Source organism: Pleurodeles waltl, chromosome 8, assembly GCF_031143425.1.
Source record: "Pleurodeles waltl isolate 20211129_DDA chromosome 8, aPleWal1.hap1.20221129, whole genome shotgun sequence".
Lineage (NCBI taxonomy): Eukaryota > Metazoa > Chordata > Amphibia > Caudata > Salamandridae > Pleurodeles > Pleurodeles waltl.
Window position 1 is genome coordinate 110354340 of NC_090447.1, and position 23415 is coordinate 110377754.

General features: G+C 42.4%; 1 protein-coding gene across 4 annotated transcripts in view; it reads left to right on the forward strand.

Moving 5' to 3' along the window:
- The window catches only part of FCHSD2 (FCH and double SH3 domains 2), a 441879-nt gene that overhangs the window by 178489 nt on the left and 239975 nt on the right, over positions 1-23415 (forward strand). For all 4 annotated transcript variants that reach the window (XM_069203852.1, XM_069203850.1, XM_069203849.1 and 1 more), the window contains exon 4: positions 21791-21867. In XM_069203852.1, coding sequence (XP_069059953.1) covers positions 21791-21867 — 77 coding nt within the window. The remainder of the gene's footprint in view (positions 1-21790; positions 21868-23415) is intronic.

Here is a 23415-nt window from a genome sequence, read left to right on the forward strand (position 1 = left end):
CTGCTTTCACGTACTATCTCCGACTTAAAATACAGGTCCCTTTTGCTTGCCAGTCCCTTGTGTCCGATGCTATCACTTGGCGAAGAAGGAGTGGGTGTTGAACCAGCAATCACCCAACCAGGTACCACTTAAATTTTATCATAAGAAACAAAAAAGTTGCTGAACGATAACTTCTAAATGCAAAAGATCACACTTCATAAAAAGTAAGATCTGGCACAGTCCAGAGAAGTAAATTGAAGCAGAACAGAGAACAGACCAAGACTTAGGGTTCTGTGCAGTGCACCCTGCTTCTCATATTTTCTCAGTAGCATGTAGACCAATCCCGGAACAGGATGTCGGCCATTTTAGGAAAGCAGAAGTGGACTGCGCTAAGGCTTACTAGTCTTTTTGCACTCCCAAGTCCTCGTTAAAGGCCTGTTGGTGGTAGATTATCTGCTTTGCTTGTCAAGCTTCTAAGTAATAGCCCCATTCAGATTAACAGAAGAGGTTTGGAAACGTATGTAGCATGTGAGGGGCTCAGAAGCTACTCATGCTTCTTAGCAGAGAGTAACGTTTGACAATGCCTTGCGTCCAGCAGTAAAATTTGCTCCATATTATGACTGCGGCGGTCGTGCCACAGTCAGACCGCCAGGGTTAGTCGTCATGGCGGTCCTAAACAGCCAGGGCAGTGCTTCCCTGGGGATTATGACTTCGTTCTCTGCCAGCGATGTCATGGCGGTAGCACCGCCATGAAAAGGCTGATAGAGAATGGGTGCAGGGGCCTCCATGGCAAGCACCCTCGCAATTTTCACTGTCTACAGACAGTGAACATTGCGAGGGTGCTGTTTCACCCTGCGCACTACAGCATTGCTGCAGGCTCCATTACGAGCCGGAGAATGCTGTAGGCCGTTTTCCGCTAGGCCACCAGGCGGAAACTGAGGTTTCCACCCGCTGACCCAGCGGGAAACTCATAATTCACCTGGCGGGGAGACAGCCACAATGGCGGCAACCTCCCTGTCGGAATTTAGGCAGACGGGCTTTTCTATCCGCCAGATTCATAATGATCCCCTTTGTGTGTAGTTTAGTATAACTTTTTTTTTAAATTAGTTTGCAGGTCTCACAAAACAGTCTTGCAAGACGACAATGGGAGAATGGCCTTGACAGAAAATATCTTGTTGAGACATTTTCTCCTCTGACCAATGGTGGCTTCCGGAGGCTTCTCACAAAACGTTTTTACCCAAGTTGCATGGTAGGTTGAAGAATGCCACAAGAGATACTGGCAAGCCACATTTCTCTCTTAAAAGGTAATTATTAACTTTTTTCATGGAATTCTGCAAAACATTGTGGGGAAAAATTACGACCAACAAACACTCAACTAGGATAAACTGATTGGAAGATGATTTTAACAGTCGGCACTCGTGACGAATAAATTGATGCAATGAAGCTTGTGAGACTCTAATCAGAAGTGGCTTCTGTCGATAAGTGAATCTGTCTTCACCTGAATAAGCTGATCTGTTGTGCTTGAGAGCAGAGGGTGACTGGATAGACTTTGGTGCTGGTTACGAGCCTGAGGCTGTATCAGGTTATCTTTATACTTCGTGGGTTATCAGCAGTGGTTGATTAAAGGGTGTTTAACAATCTGGTGAAATGTAATTTTCTAGAGATCCAATGCTACTAATTTTCTAAGTTTATTTAAAGGACTGCGTTTGGGGTTGTATTGCAGAATTTCCACTTCACATTCAGAAATGCCATAGAAACAGAAATCTTTGTTTATAACTTTTAAGAATTATTTAGGAATCGAGAGCCAACATTTTTAGGTCACCTTGTAATATATGGTGTAGATGATGCGTCCAAATCTACTTTTAAAAGAAAAAAACTGAGGCAGATTGACTCCAAAGGCACATTGATGCAGACCCAAGCATTGTGGTGTAGCGCTTCTGATTTTGCCCCCTTTAGCAACGATTTCCTGAGCCTGTTGAGTTGTAGGTGGCAGCATTTAGGCTCTTTGCTGCAACATGTGAACTTGAAATCTTCACTTGTGGCTGGAAAATGTATCAGGACACCATATTGTTTATGAATAATATCTCATGTATTGCATTTATTGATATCTGTATTATGTATTTGTGTTTTTAACACGTTAATTAAGGGATGAAATATTCGACTGTCAATAAGGAGCAAGTAAGAAATAGCTTGAAAAATGTGCAATAGAGACGTTTACTCAGTGGAATCATCCATATGGTTGTCTCTGATTGTGGCATGTAAAGTGAACATGTTCCATGTTTATCTATTGACTTACACTCATTAAATTCCAATATGGAGGCTGACTTGTCACCCTCTGCCTGGAATCAGTTACTTGCTGCTCTCAAGGAGGCAGATGTGTTTCCAGCACTTGATGTGGATATCATTGCAGAATACAACAACGTGGGGCTGGCTGGGTAATCGAAGAATCTGATATCACTTGTCACACCCGAGAGTGATTTTCTCTTTCATAGAATAGCATATGGATTTCTAATGCACACATTGTTCCAAAGTTTAAGGTGGGGGTGATTGCTGTCTTAGATAAGGTTCCAATATGTGGATCCAGTGAGCGGGAGCAGAACAAATCCTTGAAGAGGACAGTCAGCATATTAAGAGGAAGGGTTTTAACATCCCAAAATGAACATGGTCTGGTCATGCAAGAGTTGGATATCTATGAAATGGGATCTCTGGTGAAGGAGTTGCTCTTTGACACAGTCTCATCAATGCAGTTGAGAAGGCACCAAGCATAGGGGATTGTAACAGTTTTATTCTCAGATCCGCACAAATGCAATTTGAAAGTTATGCTTTAAATTGTGAACCATCAAAGCAGTCACAAAACTTAGTGGTAACTTATGAATGGATGAATGAAAGATGTGATTTTCATTTTTATAAATAGATTTTTAATCATCTCATGCACTTGAGTTTTCTCTTTATTTTGTACTAACGGTTGATGCTGGTGCGTAAAGCATGGGTGCCATGCTTTCACAGGTGCATAAAAAATTAGAACTTACATTGTGTTTGCGTCACACGCCCTTTGACATGCAGAACTTAATTCTTCAGTCATTGAGAAGTGACACTCTAGCATATTCCTAGGCTACTGAACATGCAAAGAGATTTTTATGGAAAAGTTCTTATAACAGTTGACCATAGAGTACCATAGGTGCAGATATTTGAATGAATCGGAGTAGTAAAGAAAACACTGCCTCATTGATGAGACCGGCTGAACTAATTCACAAACATCAATTCATGTCAACCTATTTTTCGGGTGGTCGCAACACAGGAGCAGATGGTTTGTTGTGTTGGCCTTTGTTGAGATAAGATTTTTTGCAAGAGGTTGATGAGGGTGGCTGATTTGTGGCATGCGTTGGCTGGTCTAAGTGCATGGATTTTGGCATGAGATGGAAGGATTGAATAAAGGCATGCTTTATGAAATAAATCTCAGGTATATTTTGGAAGTATTTCTGAAAGACCTACCCTTGCCACAAGTTTACAAGAGTTCTGGAAGGTCATGGGTGTGACTTGCATTTCAAAGATGGGTTGCTGGGTAGAGACAGCTAATTGTTGTCACAGGCTAGCCTGTAGTCCGAACATAATTCCTTACTGGCACATAAGGACATGACCAAGAAAAAAGCTCAGGAATATTTTTTAGACAGTTTCCTATAGACTCCATGATGTGGTTGTTAGTGAAACCTTGCTCTGTTTGCTCTGTCAGATAAGAACTTGATACCCATCAGTCTGCTAATGACTATAGAGCAGCCGGGTGGACCTTGGCAGAAGGTTGCAGTATATTTCACAAGTGATTTCTGCACTTTCTTGAAAAAATGATAATACCATCATGTTTATGGACTGCGTTATGAAGTGGTTCAGTGCCCGCTTAGTGGAAAATTCCCATCTGGAAAGTGTGGCGGAAGTGTTGTCTCTCTCCCAATCAGCACCCAGAAAAACAGTCTCACACTTCTTGGTCACAAGCCAGTTAGCCTACGGAAAGCCCTCTATGTCGGTATCAACACAAAACTTACTAGAAAGCTGCAGACCATTCAGAACTCTGCAGCCAGAATCACTCTTCACCTCCCACACTGCACTCAACTCACACCGCACCTGAATGAGTTCCAGTGGCTCTCCATATACTAACAGGCACAATTCAGTCTCCTCACCCACACTTTCAAAGAACTACATGCCACTGGGCCAGCAAACCTCAAGAATCGACAATACCTTCACAAATCTTCCAGACACCTCTCGTCCGAACCCCTACTTGCACACATCACACGCATCTGGAAAACCAGGTCCAGTGGCCAAGCCTTGGCTACCCCACTTCTAAGGTGTGGAACAGCCCGCCACCACACATAAGACCCTCCTCCTCCCTTCCTGAATCCCACAGGGAGCTGAAGATCAGGCTTTTCGAGTAGTCTCACTAGGCCCTAAGTTTGGCTAGAGGCTCACCTGCTGAGCACAAGAATATCCTCCCGGGGATCGTGCACTCTACAGACGTGCATAACATAACAATTACTGAGAAATGTATCCAGTGAAAGAAGTTCTCTTTGACCACCACTAGCAGTAAAAGGCCCCAATTTATTTTTGATGTGATCAAAACATTTTTTTTACAAAACTCTGCTCTGGTTCATCCTTGAACTGTCTAAGATCTTCAACCGGATTTCTGAAAGAACAAAGCTCATTGTAAAAGTACGTGTGCAGTGGGCACTGTTGTCATGTTCTGTTTCATGAGACATTGAAAGCAATCCTGTGGTACCATAGAAAGTCTCAACAGTGCTACAGAGGAGACTTCACTTGTTGTATGAATGATCAGGTTACGATTAGTTTGTGCCCCCGCGTGGTTGATATGGGGCTTGACTCGACCAGAAGAGTTGCACGTGCCTTCTTGGTGCTACTGAGATAAAAAAGACATAGTAGAAAACAAGATGGGGGAAGTATTGTCATGAAAAACTTGAAAGTGTCTGCAAACAAGGTTGTGACGGGGAAATTATGGCTGGCTATAGAAACCTGATCGTGTCTAAGTGGGGAAGGTGTGCATGTTTGCAGCTTGTCACTTGTGTGACGTGGCCAAGGATGTTGGTGCTGGCTTGTGACATGATGGAATCTTAACCAAGAAGTAAAAGCGTCCACTGTGTAGAGGTTACAATAGTGGGGAGGAACCCTTAATCGATGATATGTGGTCTTTAAAGGATGGTGCGGCAAATGTTGGCAAAGCCGGGAGTGATAATGAGTCGGAGCATGGACCAGGCAGGTGCCCAGGAGAGAGTTACAGCACTGTTTTCATACTGAACCGTTGTGCCCTTTACAGCAGGAACTGGGTTTGTTAGTTTCACCTACTTCCAATAGTTCAGACAACATTTATCCCTTTAGGGCGGGCCATTTGCACACCTAGTCATTTCAAAGATTGATCTTAAATCAGTACCTTTTTTCTGTTCTTTGAAAAGAGACAATGCTGTTGTAGCTTAGTTTAGTGTGCTTAGTATTTTGTGTTGTTCTTTTGGTCTGAACAACCCACAGAATCTCGTGTTTGTTGTAATGTTGTGGTCGTTTACTGTAAACCACTGGCGACGAGGTCCTATCAAGGCGCATTTTTGGCACACCTCATCCAGGCGGTGCAGCGGGCATCCTTCTGTGTACACCTGAGCCTGTGCCCCACAGGATGCCCTTATGAGCACGCATTTTTTTTATTGCTGGACACAGAATACAGTCAGCTCGACGCTACAGACTGGAAGCTTTTGATGGATGAATTTTGATACAGGGCTCAGGCCGGAAAGACCCTCTCATCCCGCGCCAAAACACGAAGCCATTCAGACCTTTAACAAAAATGTTTGCATTGCGGCGAAGTCTATAACAAGGGCCTCATTCAGCAGAGGTTTCCGGCAGGCATGTTGGGTGACTTACCCCGTCGTTGGTGCCGGCTGGAAGGCCGTGATGCTGATCAGCGCACGCGTGCTCTCGACGGCAAGGCCCGATTTTGTGGCCTATAGTGAAACCGGTTTATTTCTTAGTTTTGATGTTTTTTTCCTATACATTCCAGATCTCGAAACCTGTGTTCCCTGCAGATGTGCACTGTATGCAAATAGAATTCGTACATGCGCCACAAATAGAAGACTTAACATTTTACAAGTTCTTAAATATTATTATTAAACATGGTAAAAGTGGTTTAGGATTGCCATAGATTATTTAAAACCGTTTTCTTAAATATTCTTATTAAACGTGGTAAAAGTAGTTTAGTATTGCCATAGATTTTTTAAAACAGTTTTCTTAATTATTCTTATTAAACATTGTAAAAATGGCTTAGGATTGCCGTAGATTTTTAAAAACAGTTTAATGCAGCATTTCTTATTGACTATTTCGCGTTGGAAGTGCAGGGGAGTTAGGACGTAGCAAACTGTGACGAACTTTTCAGCAAATACATTTTTTGGTTAATAAAAACGGAAGATTATTAGAGCGCAGATTTTTTTTTCACAAGTGCCCTGGTGGTCGATTCTTAGCTCGTGCGATCCTTTTCTTAGTATTGGTAGGGAGAACAGCGCTGCACCCTGGGTATACGATTTTCTGTATTTAGTTTGGTCAGAAGGAAACTCGACCTTTTTGGGCCTAGACACACAAACACATTTTTTCTGTGACCCAGACTTAAAATGTTTGCAATATTGTGTTGCCGAGCATTTCTTACATGTTTTCTTTTTATTTGATATTATTTTTTTCTTTGTTTTCCCGTGAGCCAACCAAATCAAGAAGACCCGCCATTTGAGACTTTTTCTGCCACTTCTGTTTATTTGTTGATGACTGTACAATTGTTTCTGTCTTGCGATTTATCCTGTTGTTCTATTTTTTTTAACTTTTATTTGATGTTCTTGCATATGTAGTTCTTGGGAATCTTTTTGTGTCTCAGTGACCAGATTGAATAGAGGGACTGCATAATTTCTTTTTTAGGTCCCAACTGAGATAGCGCATGTGCTATTACTTGTGAGACATTTTGTTAACGTAAACTTAAAGGGCTGGCCTAGAGCCCGCCTATTGCTTACCATATGTTGGCTTCATAGTCACTGTTACTTGCTAGCTCCCGATTGGTCAACATGTGCTGGTTTCACTTTCCGTTAATTTGTTTCTCCCATCTGTGGAGCATGGACCAAGTACTGATTCCCTTTTTAGGGGGAAGCCTGCCATAGCATGCACTCTCACTTGCGAGACAATGTTGTTACAAAAAAGGTCTTGCTGCCCACCCATTGCTTACCATTTGTTGTCTTCTGTGTTCCTTTTCTTTCAGCCAGATGGCCAGTGCTGGCCAAACCTTCCTTCTGATTCTTTCTCTGGAGAAGGGACCAAGCACAGATTGATTCAAGTTAATCCGTGCCCGTCCAGTGCTCCTGATGTGATTAAGCTACTGTTTCTTCCTCCCACCCTGTCTCCTTTTTTGCCTTGTTTGTGCTTGCATGTCATGAAGCAGTGCCCCTCACTCTGGGGTCGGAGACTCTTGCACTTGGTAGTCGAGTTAAGGGCGCACACTCTTGTAAGAGCCCTTATTGAAATAAAATGCTGGACTAGGGTGCGTGCTGTCACTAGGTGGCCGCAGTCCTATATCTACTGGATGTTCATATTTAGAGGTGGTGTTGTGCCTCACCCTGTTGGTACTACTTTAGTTTTCCTATTTTAGTAGTACTGGTTGTGTATTCTGCTTCGTCTAGTCTTTTTTCCCTCTCCCAGTGTTTCTCACGTACAATGGCACACAACTTTATTTGACAAGACGTAAAGAGTTCAGGCTATGCTAACCAATCAGGTTACTTAGAAAAAGGGCACTAACTGCTAGTAATATGTTTTGGTCCAGTGCAGGAGAAACGGAAAGCTCATAAAAGGTTTAACCCTGAGCCAGCCAGAGCTCCTGTAGCCATGCACTGTTCCAGCGTACCAGAGACGCCTCTAAACCTCTGCGCATGTGTAATCCTGAGCCAACTAGAGGTACCACAGTCCTTGCTGCAGTGCGCATGGGCTACTGCTAAGCGCTGCACGGCCAGTGTACCTTTGAAGACAAAGCTCCTTCAGTCACTGATCCAGTGTGCATGGAACACTGCTAAGTACCGGACCAGTGTCCCTTCAGCAGGCATCGCTCATGCAGTCACGTTTCTGCGTGCATGAGACCCTGCTAAGCGCTGAACCAGTGTACCCTGAGCTGGACGGCTCCTGCAGTCACTATGCCCGTGCCCATGGGTCACTGTTTACCTAGAGGTGGACGAGCCACTTGAAAGCTTGAGCCAGGCTCAGCTCGAGGTCCTGTTGGGACCTCAAGCCCATAACGAGCCCAGCTTTCATGTGGCTCATGCCTGTCTCCCTCCCTCTCTTTATCCAGGATGTGGTGTTAGGGTCCGAGCTCTAGACTGTGGCCCTGGTGATGCAGGTTTAAGCCTCCGCGTTGGCTCAACATCTTGCGATTCTGGGCAAATTACTTAATCTCCCCATGTCTATAAACAATGCATGTGACTTTGTGTAATGTAACTGGTGCTCCTGCAAAGTGCTCGGCCTTCGGATCGAGTTTGCGCTATGTTTAGAACCAAAAGAAAAATGCACTGAAAGTTCAAACCAAGCCATAATGTAAGAAAAGACAGATATACATTTCCTGGCTGATTTGTACAAAGTGAAACCAGAAAGCCTGGATAAATCACGGCTTCCCCGCTTAAATTGTGTAATCTTAGGCAAAAGTTTTATTTCACCAAAACACTTTTTTGCTTCATTATCGTTAATGAAAGCAGTTTCAAATATGTGAGTTCAGACTACCAATTGTAAAAAAAAAAAAAAAAAAAAAAAGAAGAAGAAAAAAAAAAGCTTTTGCAATGCAACGGGTCTCCCGTCGAGATATTAGCGTTGTAAATTCCTAACTGGACTTTTTTTGCCACATATATTGAAAATGAAAAGTAAAACAGTGGACAGAAGCTAGTCAATTTAAAGCACCACGGCTGCCGTGAGCGTGGGAGGTATTGTCTCCCTGCGTGAATGTCTAGAAAAGATCGTGGCTGGGATGAAAAGCAAACCGAAACCGGAGGAGGGGCCATCACACGCTATAACCGGAGGAAGCGTGACCTAGTGTGAAGGCCAACAAAAATTATCACTTAGTGAAATCGTCTGGGAGGGAACTCAGCACACAAAGGAGGGACCAATAAATGAAGCATTTAAGACCAGCACAACGAAGAATGAATAGCCAGAGTGGGCGTGGCTAAAAACCCACTGAGACATTACAGCACGCCAGAGCGCTTGTACTTGACCCTAAAAACTATGACTTTTAATACGTATTTTATAGTGCGGTGCTATGATGGGCCATATGTCAAAGATTCCACCTGTTGTTTTTTTTTTTTCACTTTGAAGAGACTTTGGGCCAGATGTATCATTTTTTCAAATAGCGATGACCTAATTCGGATTATCTGCAAATCACTCCAGGAGTTTCATTTAGCGATTCCCAATGACTCGCAAATCGACCTACCTCATTAATATTCATGAGGTAGGTCGCAATTTGCGACCCATTGTGAATGGCAATAATCACAGGGATGGTGGCCTGCTGGGGTCAGCAGACCACCATATCTGTGATTGCTTTTAAATAAAGCCATCTTTTTTTTTTTTTTCCTAAATGCAGCCCGTTTTCCTTAAAGGAAAACTGGATGCGTTTGAAAAAGAAAAATGAAAAGTTTTCTTTTCATTTTTTTTAAAGAGTAGGCAGTGGTCTGTGGGACCCCTTCCCGTTTGCGAATGGGTTACCACCTACTTGAAATAGGTTATAAAATGCGAACATTTTGCGACCGCATTTGGGCCACAGAGCATTCCTACATACCGCTGCGATTCGGTATTAGGAAGGGACACCCTTGACACGTCTCTTTGTAATACCAAATCTGTATGTAGTCGCAAATTGGAATTCATACATACTAAAATGCATTTTTGTGATCGCAAACGGCTCACAAAAATGCATGATACATCAGGCCCTTTGTCCTATTTTACATAATGTTGTATGATTTACTTTGAAAATATTTTCAGGGCTTCTTCATGCATGTTGGCTTGCCCACCTCTCTGTTTACCACCACACCAGTGTGTACCATCAGAAGGCAGAACTTCTACAGTCACATACTGCACCAGTACACTACAGACACTGACTGCTAAGGTCAAAGTGTAACTGAGTTAGGCAGAGTTCATAAAGTCGTTCACTACTCCAGAGACACCCTTAAAGCTTAGTGCATGTGTAGCACGGAGACAGGCAGAGTGTTCTTGCTATTACTCACTGCTCCATTGCACCAGAGACACTTTTGGTAGGTACATAGCTCAGAGTAAGGTAAAGTCCCTGCACTTACTCATTGCTCCAGGGCACAAGAGACACGCCTAAAGCATGGCACGGCCAGTGTGCCACAGAGCCTTCTAGTCCAGGGGAATGAGGGCCACTCTCAAAACTATGAATCCACCTGAACACAAAAAAGAATCACTTGCCACCATCTAGAGCAGTGGTTCCCAACCTTTTGACTTCTGAGGACCCCCACTGAATCACTGCTGGAAGCCGGAGACCACCAAGCAATTTCTATGATTTAAAAATCAGACATTTAAACAGTAATTTGCAAAAAATACACAAACCAGTACACACAAAACAAATACTTGAATTACTAAAGATATAATTATTTTATATTGAGAAAATATGCAAAAATCTAAATATTTTAGTGGGAAGGTTGGCGCTGCATCTCGGTGTCTATCTTTTCAAAGTTTGGTTCTATTTAGGAAAGCTGAATCCTCTGGTCAGATTCTATATCTCCCAAGCGATCTCTGTTTTCATTTGTCTAGGTACATACGATCTGAAAAAGCTTTTTCACATAAATATGTGTTGGGGAACAGAAGTAAAACCATAAGGGCCTCTCGTTTATCCATAGTCTCTTTGTAACATGCAATTAATTTGTTTTATAGCGCCTCTCAATCCAGTGTAGGGTGTTGGAGCACTTTACAGGGGTCTACAAGGTGTAGGATTCACATGTCATCCACACTGGTAGGCATTTTCTAAGAGTACTTGCTCTGGAGAAGGACAAACTCAGGATTCAAAACATAACACAGTGGGTAGCATTGACTTTAATAATAAGATTGTATTTCTACGCAAGAAAGCCTTTTTTAGCAGCTTAAGGATAATGAAAGACTGGGGGAAAAAAACATAACTTTCTAGTTTGTACCATGCAGTTTGCATGCAGCTCTTTGATGGCCGTTCATAGCTCGCTGTGCTAAATTACGATTGCAACTTATGAACTGCACGGTAACAAAATAATCTCTTTGACAAAAGCAGTAACCCACTGTGCTGTGCACATAAAATACTGTTCTTTGCATGATATACGTTCGTTGCTGCTGGCATATTAACCACCTGCGCTCCCTTAGATGAGTCAAAATTGCCACTAGAAAAAACTCCCATCTCCCTCCAGCAGGTACATTAGTCAGCAGAATTATCTTGACGCTTTTATTTTTGCCTGAAAGCTGCTGGATGTACAAGGAACTTCGCAGGGCTTTTAAAACTGCTACATAAATGAAGTAATAAATATAAAATCACACACGTTTCTGACATGTGTTCCTGCTGGCCCAGGCCTCCGGACCCCCTGGGAACGTTTCACGGACCCTGAACCAAAGACTGGGAACTACTTGTCTAAACTTTTCAGTTCGGAGAGAAAATGAACTTTTTAGTACTCTTAAAAAAAATAAGCACTAAACCAGAATTTATAGAGATGCTCAACTTGAAGACATGCAGATTTTCATCCTCAACTGGCTCATGCCAAAATATAGATACAGGGCAAAATGTTCTTGAAAAGTGAGCAACAGCCTTAAAAATGTCTTAATATTTTGTCAGACAGAAGTAGTATATGTAAACCATAAGCAGTGCATTGGAAAGTGAAAGGTTTCGAGGTCACTTTGAAAAGATACTAACTCTTCTGAGATGAGACTATAGGTACTCTGCTTGGTCCTCCACGCTTTAGAGAAATACTGTATACAGTAAGGGGCTTGGTGAGGCCGCCCATTACTTACCATGCGTTGGCTTCATTGCTATTCTTATTTTCTGCCTCCTAATTGGACAGTGCTTGTTGACTTCACTTCCTCTTCTTTCCAAGTACAGATTGATCGTCTGTGATTAGTGTCCTTCCATTGCTTCTCTCTCTGGGATTATGTTTTTTTTTTTTTTTTCCACTTATTCCCCGCCACCCCCATAATTTATCCATTGTTGATTACCCCTGTTGTCCCCCACTGTTCATGTTGCTTATCCCAGCTCCCACTCCGTTGTCTGTGTTGCTTTTACCCCCTCCCCACCCCCTCCGGTTGGTGTTGCTTTTACCCCTTTTCCACCACCGCAGTTGTCTGTGTTGCTTTTGCCCATGTTGCTTTTACCCTGCACCCCCTTGTCCATTTTCCCTGCCCACAACTTCTTTCTGTTGTCTGTCGCAAATTCCCCTGCCAACCACTCCGTTGTCCATGTTGCAAATTTCTCCTGCCTCCATTGTCCATGTTGCAAATTCCCCCTCCAACAGGCAATAAGAAAAACAAATTACTATGATGTGGCTAGTGCTGGTTGTGTCATAGCAGCTTTTTTTATATTGACTTTGTCACTCTGTACAGCCACGCTGCTGTACAGCATAACCAAAAGACATTGCATAGCCTTTTGGTTAGGCAAGACCTATTGGCTTTGCCAGTGCTTGTTTTGATTAGTGTCCTTCTGCTGCTCATGCTGGGATTGAGGTACTTGAGTTATTCTGTTGTTCAACATGGTTAAAAAAACATTGACAAAGTTAATAGATCCTGCATAGGTGAGACCTACTGGCTTTGCCAATGCTTTTTCACTCTGACAGTGCCACTGGATGAGAAGTCTGAAGCGTTAAACATTGCATTATGTGCCACAGTATGGTAATTACACTGTTGATTCTAATACATCACGGAACGTGTGTCATAAAGGAGACCTCATTGATGTCCAACCAAAAGAGAGAGAGAGAGGGGAAAAAAAGAGAAAACACCTATGGTTTCTTATAAGGTTCTGGTTCCATGGCCTACAAAGATGATGCCAGGTCTCCACAGGTATGGTATTCTTTCTTCAGGTGACACACATACTAGGTGCTCCTAGTGGGTCAAGCAGCAGAGTTTCTACAAGCCATTCTACCCTTGTGCCCTCAAAAAACAAAGGAAATACAAATAACTCCCCCACAATGTCATGTTATATCCCTCTATATATAGAGGGGGGGATCTCTTTGACCTTACTGATGGGGGTCCACAGGCTTCATCTTTGTTTCAGCATTTTACTCCATTTCATATTTCAGCAACACTGTTCTACTGTTTGTCGTGGCTTTGTATTTATTGTTTATTATGCAATGTGGATTGCCTTTAGATTAATACTTTATTTGTGGCCTCAGCAGATGACTTCAGCATCTGTCGATGGTTTATACTCAGGCCACCTGTATAAAGAGGAATGCATCAGGTTCGTCTTTAATTTAGACACCAACTTATAAGAGTAAATATGTGGTTTAGACAACAAAAGTTTTACCGCCACTGTGCTAACAAATTTGTCAGTGCAACCCCAGCAATACATTATTGTGTTTGATCATTGTTGAGATAAGCATTTTCCCACGTGCCAGCGTTTAACATTTCATTGGTCTCCCATTTAATGTTTTTTTAGTCGAGCCTCATGAATGGCAGAGAAACGGTTGCTAATTGGTCGAAAATTAAGTGCAGTTGCCAAATTTTTTCTTAGATAGTATTCACATTTGTTCCTAATCCTTTTCAATTTTTTTGCCGTTCTCCCTCTTATTCTAGGTAGAATTCTGTCAATTAACAGAAAGTCAAAGTCCCTAAACAAGCACCAAGCAATGCAGCTAACACCCAACACTCTTTGTCCCTAGAGAGTCTTAACACAGTGGCTCGTAACCTTTTGAAAACTGCGGACCCCCACATAACACGAGGACCACCACTGAATCATTATTGGAATTGGGGAACTCATACTGAGCCATTACTGGAAGTTGGGGGACCAGCCTAAGCATTCTGGATGATTTGAACCACAAAAAGTAGATGGTGCTTTTCTAAATTCAATTGAAACCACTCATCGTCCATACTATATTATGTTCGATGAATTTGCTTTGCTCCCACAAATGAATCTGAGGTTTTTAATTACATTTTTGGTCTCCAATTTCAAGTTCCTTCACATTTACAGAACATTTTGAAAATGTTAATGGTACATTTTGCTTCTATATTTATGTACACTTTTTTAATTTGTTAATTTTATTTAATTTTCTAAGCAGTCCCGGACCCCCTGAGAAGGCTTCAGGGACCCACATTGGTCCGTGGACCACAGTTTAAGAACCATTGGACTATGGAATTAATAGGCTGTATTCTTTAGTTTTTTTTCTTCAGCACTAATGCTCTGCATGTCCTTCTAGAAAAGGCTTCTCTAGTGTCCGTCCTGGAGGGCCGGATCCATGCCAGATTTTTAAGATAACTACATTTATCTAAATGTGGACGTGCTAAAAATCTGGGATGGATCCAGCCCTTTGAGACCGACATTTGAGAACTCTAGAGCAATATAGGATGCTAGACTTATGATAAGCAACAAGGGAGAAACCGGAGATGGCACTTGGCATCTTGTTTCCTGGGCAGATAAGGTACATTTAGTTTCACAGGAGTAAATGATAGGAGCACTCCTGATTTACGGAGCTGTAGCCAAGAGAAACTGTTATCCTCCAAGCGTAATGTGGGTGTCTTCCCTCAGACTCTGACCAATGGGGACTATAACTGCAGCATACGCGATAATTAACAAATGGCCTTGCCGGTGTCCAAGGAATTTTATGGAGCATATTCGGGTTTAGACTGAATGATTGCGTTAGCAGGAGGTTAATTCATTTGGTAGTTAATGTGGACTACACCATCTCATCTCGCCACTGGTGGCATTTTACTGCACTTTCACTGCTGTTTTCTTTCTGGTCTGGTAGCATTTGGTACTTCTTTGTAGAAGTCATCTTTCTAAAATTAATTTTCTCAATATTTTAGTACATCATGTGGAACTGCATAAATCAGCAACACATTAATGAAGGCGAAATGCAGTAATCTATGAAAAATATGTAGATGTAAAAAATGTGGGGCTCATATTATGTATAAAAACCATTGAGGCCATGTGTTGGTGGGATTGCACGTAGGTTTGTGGCTGGGGCTGGATGTTATCTGTTAGCCGCACACGCTTCAGCTTTGCTACTCTCAGGTTTAATAATCCCCTTTATATCTCATGCCTGACATCAACCCTTTCCCACTGCTCTTACTGCTATGCCTTCAAACCTGTGGCCGCCCACTTTATTGGAACACTGGGATCCCACTGAATCAATACTGGAATCCAGGGACCCCTCCCCCTCCCCTTCCACTGAATCATTACTGGAAGCCGGAGACCCCGGCCTAAACATTGTCGATTATTTAAAAGGCAAAAAAATACAGAAACAAGAATTCATCAACACATACTAAAAATTAAAATATTAATTTTAATAGGTAGGTTGGAGCTTTTCTAAATTCAATTGAAGTCACATATCGTCCATACTATATTCTGTTCGATGCACTTTCACTGCTCCCAGGAATAAATCTGAGGATACTAATTACATTTTTAGCCTCCAGTTTCAAATTCCTTGACATTTAGAGTATATTTTAAAATTTTCAGCTCTGCATTTAGCCACTTTATTAATATACACTTTATTAATCTGTTAATATTGTTTAATTTTCTAAGCAGCCGCAAACCCCATGAGGAGGCTTTGCGGACCTCCCAGGGGTCCCTAGACCACAGATTGGAAACCACTGCTGTAGAACATCCAATTTTATTATGAAGACAACGGCAAAGCAGGAAACGTGTCCATCCTTCCGGAACCTATTATGTTCCTACCCCTGCTCCCTATAGTAAAGTTCACTAGTGGGTGCAGAGGATGCTGACTGGCAAGCCTCTTGAGTGCGTCTCAATTCTTCTGAGTATTTCCATAGAATAGCAATACAGCTAAGTTCTATTATTGTATTTTTTTTTATGTTTTGTATTTTTTGTTGTTGTAAAGTATTGCTGTTATCCCCCTTAATAATGTGTTTCTAGGCCACACATCATATCCTTACTTTGTTAATGAGAACTGGTGTATTCATAGTTGTCTTTGTAGCTTATGTAAATTAGAATAACAAACATGTTATATCCTTTCATCACATATTGTCGCCAGGCAGTCCTTTCCTGTTAAGTTACTCATGTGGCATTGGATAAAGCATGGCGTCCGAGTGCGTGCGTATGTGTTGCTGAAGGGCACGCTTCATGAGCGCTGCCTAATCAATACATGAACCGTTTCCATCAGATAAATTTACAGTTGACATTTTTATCATTTTTGATTCATCGTGTGGTAATCAATACCCTATCACCTTGCTAAATGTCAGATCCTTGCTGTGTCAAATACACTGACCCAATGTCTAATTAAAATAATTTTTTAACATTCTTTTGAAAAATAAGCTTTTGTAACTTTTAGTCTTGTAATCTCTGTAGCTTCAGGTAGGCGCTGGACATCCAGGTCTGTATGATGTACAGGCGGTGTTTGAGGTGTTGAATGTCTGAAGCTGAGGGAGCTTTGAAGTAGAGTTGTGCATCATCAGCGTGTAGGTGAATCTTAATGCTGTTATCTGCAAGTAAAGCACCAAGCAGTCCCATGTTTACAAGATGACAGGAATGTATGTGTATCCACAGTTAATAGGGAATATTTGGGATCTAGAGATGCTCATGTGAACAAACTGGTGTTTGGTGGAAATCTAGGAAAAGAGACAGTGAAGTACATGTCCGGTGAATGACATTCGACACTCCAGTGTGCATATGCGGGTGAGATGCTCGTCTGTGTTTAAGGGAACTAAGAAGAACATCAATATCAGGAGATGGGGTCAGCTTCATCTTTGTTCAGGAGGTCATCGTCTACAATGTGTAAGATAGCGGTATGTGCTGCAGCATGGTCTGAAGCCAGACTGGTAGTCGTGTAGGAGATGGCTAGCATTTTAGTATTAGTTTGCGGCAGCTGTGACGTGTTTCTTTAATATAGTGTCCTATCCAGTGCACTCTCATTCCTACACGGTTTCCTAATTTAAAGCGGAAGGGGTGTAAGATGGTTTGCTTTACTGCTGGTGGCATATAGCCTTCAATTGTGTCTCCATGTTTCTTCCAAGTCAGTCAGTTTAGATCTGTGATAATCCTGTCATGTTGTGAGAGAGGGTGGCATCAGACGGTTGATATATCAACAAGGTATCTTAGATTATATTACAGTCGCAAACATATCCAAATGTCACACCAAATTGTCTTCGTAGTCCATAAAAGCAAATCTTCTTTTATTCTTAGGTTCTCTCATGAAACATGTTCTAGTCAGCCAACATATATTTCCTCACTCTATAGTAATCCAAAGCTTTCCTCAGGGCTGGAAAGAATACATACAAGTTTATAATAGGTCCATCAAGGTCACGCAGTTAGATAAGTGTTTACCTTCACCAAATGACAGGAAGTTGGTATATTTGAAGGGGAATCCCCCGTGGTGCTCTCACATACATTAAAAACCTGTAGTATGTGAAGTACTTTGTATTGAACATTGGCCTGTACAAAGATAGTCCTTAGTAGGCTGTAATTACATTATCACTGACCAAATACCATACACTAAGCATCAGAAAAGCAAGGTCATTCCACGAAAATCTCACCCTTAGATCTTCTGCTATTGGTCAGCTTAAAATAAATGTAGCCGAGTACTTTGTGTGAGAGTCTACCACTTGGAATTAGGAACTGAGCCACCCCACAGAAGTTCTCTGTGGTGTGTTTGGTACAGAAGTGTTAGTGGCCTGCATCTACTTTTAGTGTGGTTCGTTTGGAAGGATCCGTGGTGTTGATGTTGTGGCTTTGTTTTCTTTCAAGTACTTGAAATTGAAGCAGTGGGTTTAGAAGGATCAGGAATCTAACAAGATTAGGCTGTTTTGTGGATGACTGTTGTGATTGTTGCTTGAATCTGATTTTTCAGTGTACATAACCACAAATCAGGTATACCGTTTGGATGTTATCAAAAATTGGTTGAATTTCTCTTGCTCACATCAAGAGATCAATGCTATTTTTCCTTTTTCTTAATTCTTTTTATATCAGGCCTTTGACAGCAGAGATGTCAAATAGGCCTGTGTGTTCTGGGTCTGTCGTTTCAGCCATTGGCTTTCCTTGGCCAGCTTCTTTCAGCTGCTGGCTTGAGAATTTGTCAATGCCGTCTTAGCTCAGTAAAGTATTCATCTCTCATCTGATGACATTGGTTGTTTGCTTCTCCTTCCCTTCCCACTTGAGCGATAGCATTGAACTGTGTAAGGGACATCTTTGCAAATGTAGTTTCCTCTGTCTTTTCCTGCTGACTCCCTCCCATGGGTCTCATGCTTATGTGCTACAGCTTCTTATGTTAATACATTAAACCCGGAGCTGTTTGCTTTACCAGTTCTTGTTTATTCTGGTCATTTGGCATGCTATAGGTAAAAATGTTAGAAAGTGGTGGTGCAGTGTTCTTGTGCAAGCTTTTGCTATTACTTATAACCTTATTACTTCTGGATCTCATTTAGGCGTAGTGTACCCACCAGTATCTAAGTCTAATTGCTTTGTTATCAGAAGTAAAGGTAGGTTCCTCTCAGTGGGGGCAGTAGATCTTGCTTTCCTTGCAGTCATTTGACTTATTTGAATACTAACCTCTTTGGTCACCATTGACGGATGAATATGTGGTGCCCAGTGTGGTAACGCCCAGCCACGCTTCCTGGCAGCATCCCTCTCCAAAGGTTACACAATCAGTGGGTTTCCCAGTTTGAGCTTCACAGTGGCCCCTGTTGTGCTCGTGGACGGCTGTGCGGCAGGACAGGGAGTGCCACTGAGTGAAGAACAACCAGCTCCTAGAGCGCCTATAAAAGGACTCTTTTTGGATCAGACTTCAAACCCCACCACACATGCTGATGTAATAAAATATTTTGGAAAGTCTCCCAAGGAAAAATGTCGTCACCGTTTTAAAAGACCTTCGACAGTGTATTTTAAAAAGGTATCTCTCGTAAAATCAAATGCCCTGTGGCAGCCTTCATGTGCTCCTCTATGACTCCGTAGCGCTCACTCGGCATGAACAAGGTTGGGTTTAACTGCGGTGCCTGTTCCCCGCCCTGGTGGACCTCAAGACTAAGACCCCACTGCTGCTCTCGGTCATCCCTCTTAGCTCTCTCCAGTCAATGACCGACATGTACCAAGCATCTTGTCTTCCTTCTTACCTTTAATTATGACTCGCCCCCCCTCCACCCCGCTGCCTTCATTCTTACCGTATGCTCAAGGAAGAGGAGCGGCACACCGTTGACCAAGTCTGAGGCGGTACGTTTGTTTCTCCACCCATCCCTTCCTCCCTCCATGGTGCGCCGTATGGGTGTAGATTCCCGCTCCTCCACACTCTCCTATCAGAGCGGGCATTAGCCCTGCAGCGCACAGCAGCAGCACTGAAGAGGACCATGGACCTCCTGGTGAAGGTCTGACCTTCGCCTCACTGCATGCTAGGAGTCATCTGAAGTTATGCAGGTACTCTGAGGAGCAAAGTCCTCCAATGCCTGTGATGCAGGTAGTGAGAGGATCGTGGGCATCACAGCAGTGTAGAGCACTTCCACATTTCCACTGCTGCCTCCTATTCAGGTATAGGAAGAGAATATGCATCAAATGTACTGTTGTGTGCTCATTTTATTCAGTACAGACATATACAACTCTGTATTTCCTACTATGCCAGGGTTTGAATGAAGAGCTGTATAAACTCACTGTAAAAGCAGCGAAAATGTTACTGATACCAATTGTGTCACAACCTGAATCTGAGTGGCAGAGAGGTACGTTTTGTATTTTTTCTTTCAGGTTATATAAATATTGTTTTTAATTTGAAAAAGTGATACATTGACACAAAAAGAGGTATGATATTGGCTTGCTAATACATGAAGAATGTACCCCACCCTCCAAAAAACCGACAACTTGTCACACTTCTCCAAAATACTGCCTTGGAGTGCTGATCCAGTAAACAAGCGCATTGATCCTCTGTTGTGTTTCAATGAGAGCCGGGGGCAGGCCATGACGGATCTGTCGATGCTCCTCCCACACAAAACCAACTTGGATGTTGTAGTCGCTTGTGTGCCCATCCACTGTATTATCTTTACTAAAAGCAACCGCTTGTGTACTCCCTCTTGTTTTCTGCCCTCACCACTTGTGTTGAAGCAGTAGGGCCTTGTGATATCTGCCCTGTGTATACGAGTATGCAGTCCTTCTCTCTTTGGTCCACATAACACTACAAGGGGAATCTCACCACCAGAATGGCCACCAAGATCATCGGTTCGCCCGTGCAGTTGTATTAGTGACTACGGCAATTCGTGTCATTGGCACCTTCTTTTGCCTCTCCTGGGCTGGCTCCACCTGGGGCAAGCCAGACATGCAGAAGACAATTTACAATGACAAAAAATGCAGACCGTACATAAATTAGATATACCTATAACGGGGTGTTTGGCCTGCTATTGCCTTTCCTAATCCTGGCTTACTTACACTGCGACCGCCTTTATTTCTTTCCCATTTGTGAGGGAGGTTTGCTACCTGCTCTGTGAGAGAAGCCTGGCCATTGGCTGCTATGATGGCTCTGATTTGCCTGTTTGGAGCATGGCATCCTGCCGCTTGTGGAGTATATGTTGATTATGAGACAGAAGATTGCATTGTGGTTGTCCAAGTGGTACCTGATCTGTGTGGGCCTGGTGTTATCTTTGTGAAGCAGGACTTAAAGCAGCGCTACAAATCCTAAAATGAGGTGCGCTTCCAGTTTGTTTGTTAGTCTTCTTCCAACCATGGCTGTCTTCAGGAATGTTTGTACAAGGCTGGGTTTCAATAGCTTTTTAGGTCTGGCTTGACATCTTGGGTCTCCATCTGCCCAATGGTACCAATTGTTTAAAATATAATTACAGTGGACTTTATGGTTTCCCAGGGGGACTATATTTTCAACTCTATGCTGTTGGCTGATTGATGCATAATTCTGCCATTTAATCAGTTCTTTCATTGGACCGCCGGAGGGATTTTTTTTTTTTTTTTTACACATCTGAAAGGTGTACTTGGTCATCAGCGTTTCTAATGTTTAGTTATCTACTGTGTGGACTATGTAGAGAATGCCAGTAGGTCTAGCTCTCTAATGTTCTGAATGGTCTTGTGCATCCAACACATGCAAACAGAATGTGCGCATACCTTTATTTGAGTTAGACATTAATTTCAGGCCTATTGGCTTTGCCAGTGCTCAATATCATGACTCGCTTGCGCGCGCTCTCTCTCTCTCACTTTCTCTCTCTCTCTCACTTTCTCTCTCTCTCTCACTTTCTCTCTCTCTCTCTCTCTCTCTATATATATATATATATATATATATATGTGTGTGTATTGTGTTTATGTATTTATGCATGCATATATGTTTGTATGATATATATATGTGTGTGTGTGCGATTATATATACATACATATGAAATGTAGACTCAATTCCCTGTATAATCCATTTTTCAGTATTATTCTCTAATATTGCCATATGTTAATTCGAGTCAGGCAGAAGAAATGAGGGGTAGAGGCTTGTGTTTTACAAAAATGTTTAAATAAAATTAGTGACATAGCCCATTTCTCCAGAGGCGCCCTTGGAATCTTTTTTTCCAGTGCTGTGGTTTGCTTTCGTTTATGCTTTATGTCTGTAAAGAAGCCAGCTCTTGCTTTCAGGCATTTAAATGTTTGACTTGCCATGTGTTTATTTTTCAGGCGATTCAGAAATTGGCCAGTCAGTACCTGAAAAAGGATTGGCCTGGGATCAAGGCGGATGAAAGGAGTGATTATAGGTATTTAACAAACGCTGCTTTTTTCATGCCTATTTTTAGACTAATTAGTCAAAGTGGGACTGCGTGCCCGAGGGAGAGCTGCACTTTCCTAAGAAAGTCACTAATTGTGTTTTGTGAGAGCGCTGCCACCTGACGTGACACTAGGCTATTTAAAGAAGCGTTGCGTGCAAAGTGCCTAGAGAGTCACTGGGACTATTGAACTATACCGACCTGGGAAATGAAACTTAGATAGAGTGATAATTAGAAGGGCTACAGTGCTTAATATGGCATCAGCATTTCGATTTAAAAAAAACATAAAAACCCAGGATTTGAAACCTCATGCATTTGTGGGTAGCATGTTACAAAATCGTTTTCTTGAAAATATTTTACTTTTAGTTATTTTCCAAAACAAATATTTTTTACAAAAATGTATTTCCACTTTTTTTCCGCATCTCACTAATTTTCATTGCATTATATAACACAAAAACATACTTTTGCATAAGGAAATGTATTTCATATGAATGCTGTTTCATGTGGTGTATTTATTAGTTACCACCTTTGTAGCCCTCCCTCTGTTTCGCAAAATCTCTGCGTTCCACCTAGGAGAGAAGTATAATAGCTACCCCCTCCCAGAAGAATTTACACTCAGTGCTTTAATCCCTATTCAGTAGGAGCTCCCGGCTCTGTCCCTCCCCACTGTGTACAATGAAAGAATCAAATGCAAAGCTCGGTCCTTGGAAAATCTCTCAGCATAGAAGACCTTCCTGCAAGAACAACAAAGAACACGTTTGGATCCAGTAGATGGATGGAAACATTTTACAAAGGCAATAGAAGGGCATGCAACCACGGTGAGACCAAGGCTTACCACGCAGGAAGGGTCTCAACAGCAGAGGGTGACTGCCGTGTGGGGGGAACAAATGAGGATTTTCAAGAAATCAATAAATAAAATATTGAGAGAGCTCAATTTCCATGCATTGGACCTCAACCTGCAAGGGGATCTGAGACAACATACAGGGGGCTTGAGAAGGTCAAACTGGTCCTTAAAGAGGAAGAAGAATCGCTCTGGGCCAAGTGCTCTACGATGCAGAAAGTAATACCAGTGCGCATTATTGGCCAGTGATGACTGCTCTTCAAAGCCCCTCCCACTGTGGACTCTGCTCACACCTCCCCGAGGAGGCCTGGCAGAAGTACTTGAGGGAACACTTCAGCCGTGAACCGAAAGCGATCATTAGTGCCAACGAAGAAATGCCAACTTATGGCCCTCACTGCGGCTCTGTAACATTTATGTTTGCAGTCTCGACAGGACACATTAAGAGGCAGATGTCCACAGGAAGACGACCCCGGAAGGTGGGGAGGGGGCGGCATACCCCCACCTTGTTTAAATTAGATCCCATTTATTGGGCAGAAAGCTTGGTGCCAGTTTTCCAGCAAATTATAGAGGAGGGGGTAATTCTGACCTCGTGGAGAGGGTCGATTATTTCACCCATCTGTAAACAAGGGGATAAGAACAGCGCAAAAAACTACAGACTTGTAGCTCTTATTGATAATGATGCCAGATATTTTGCCGGG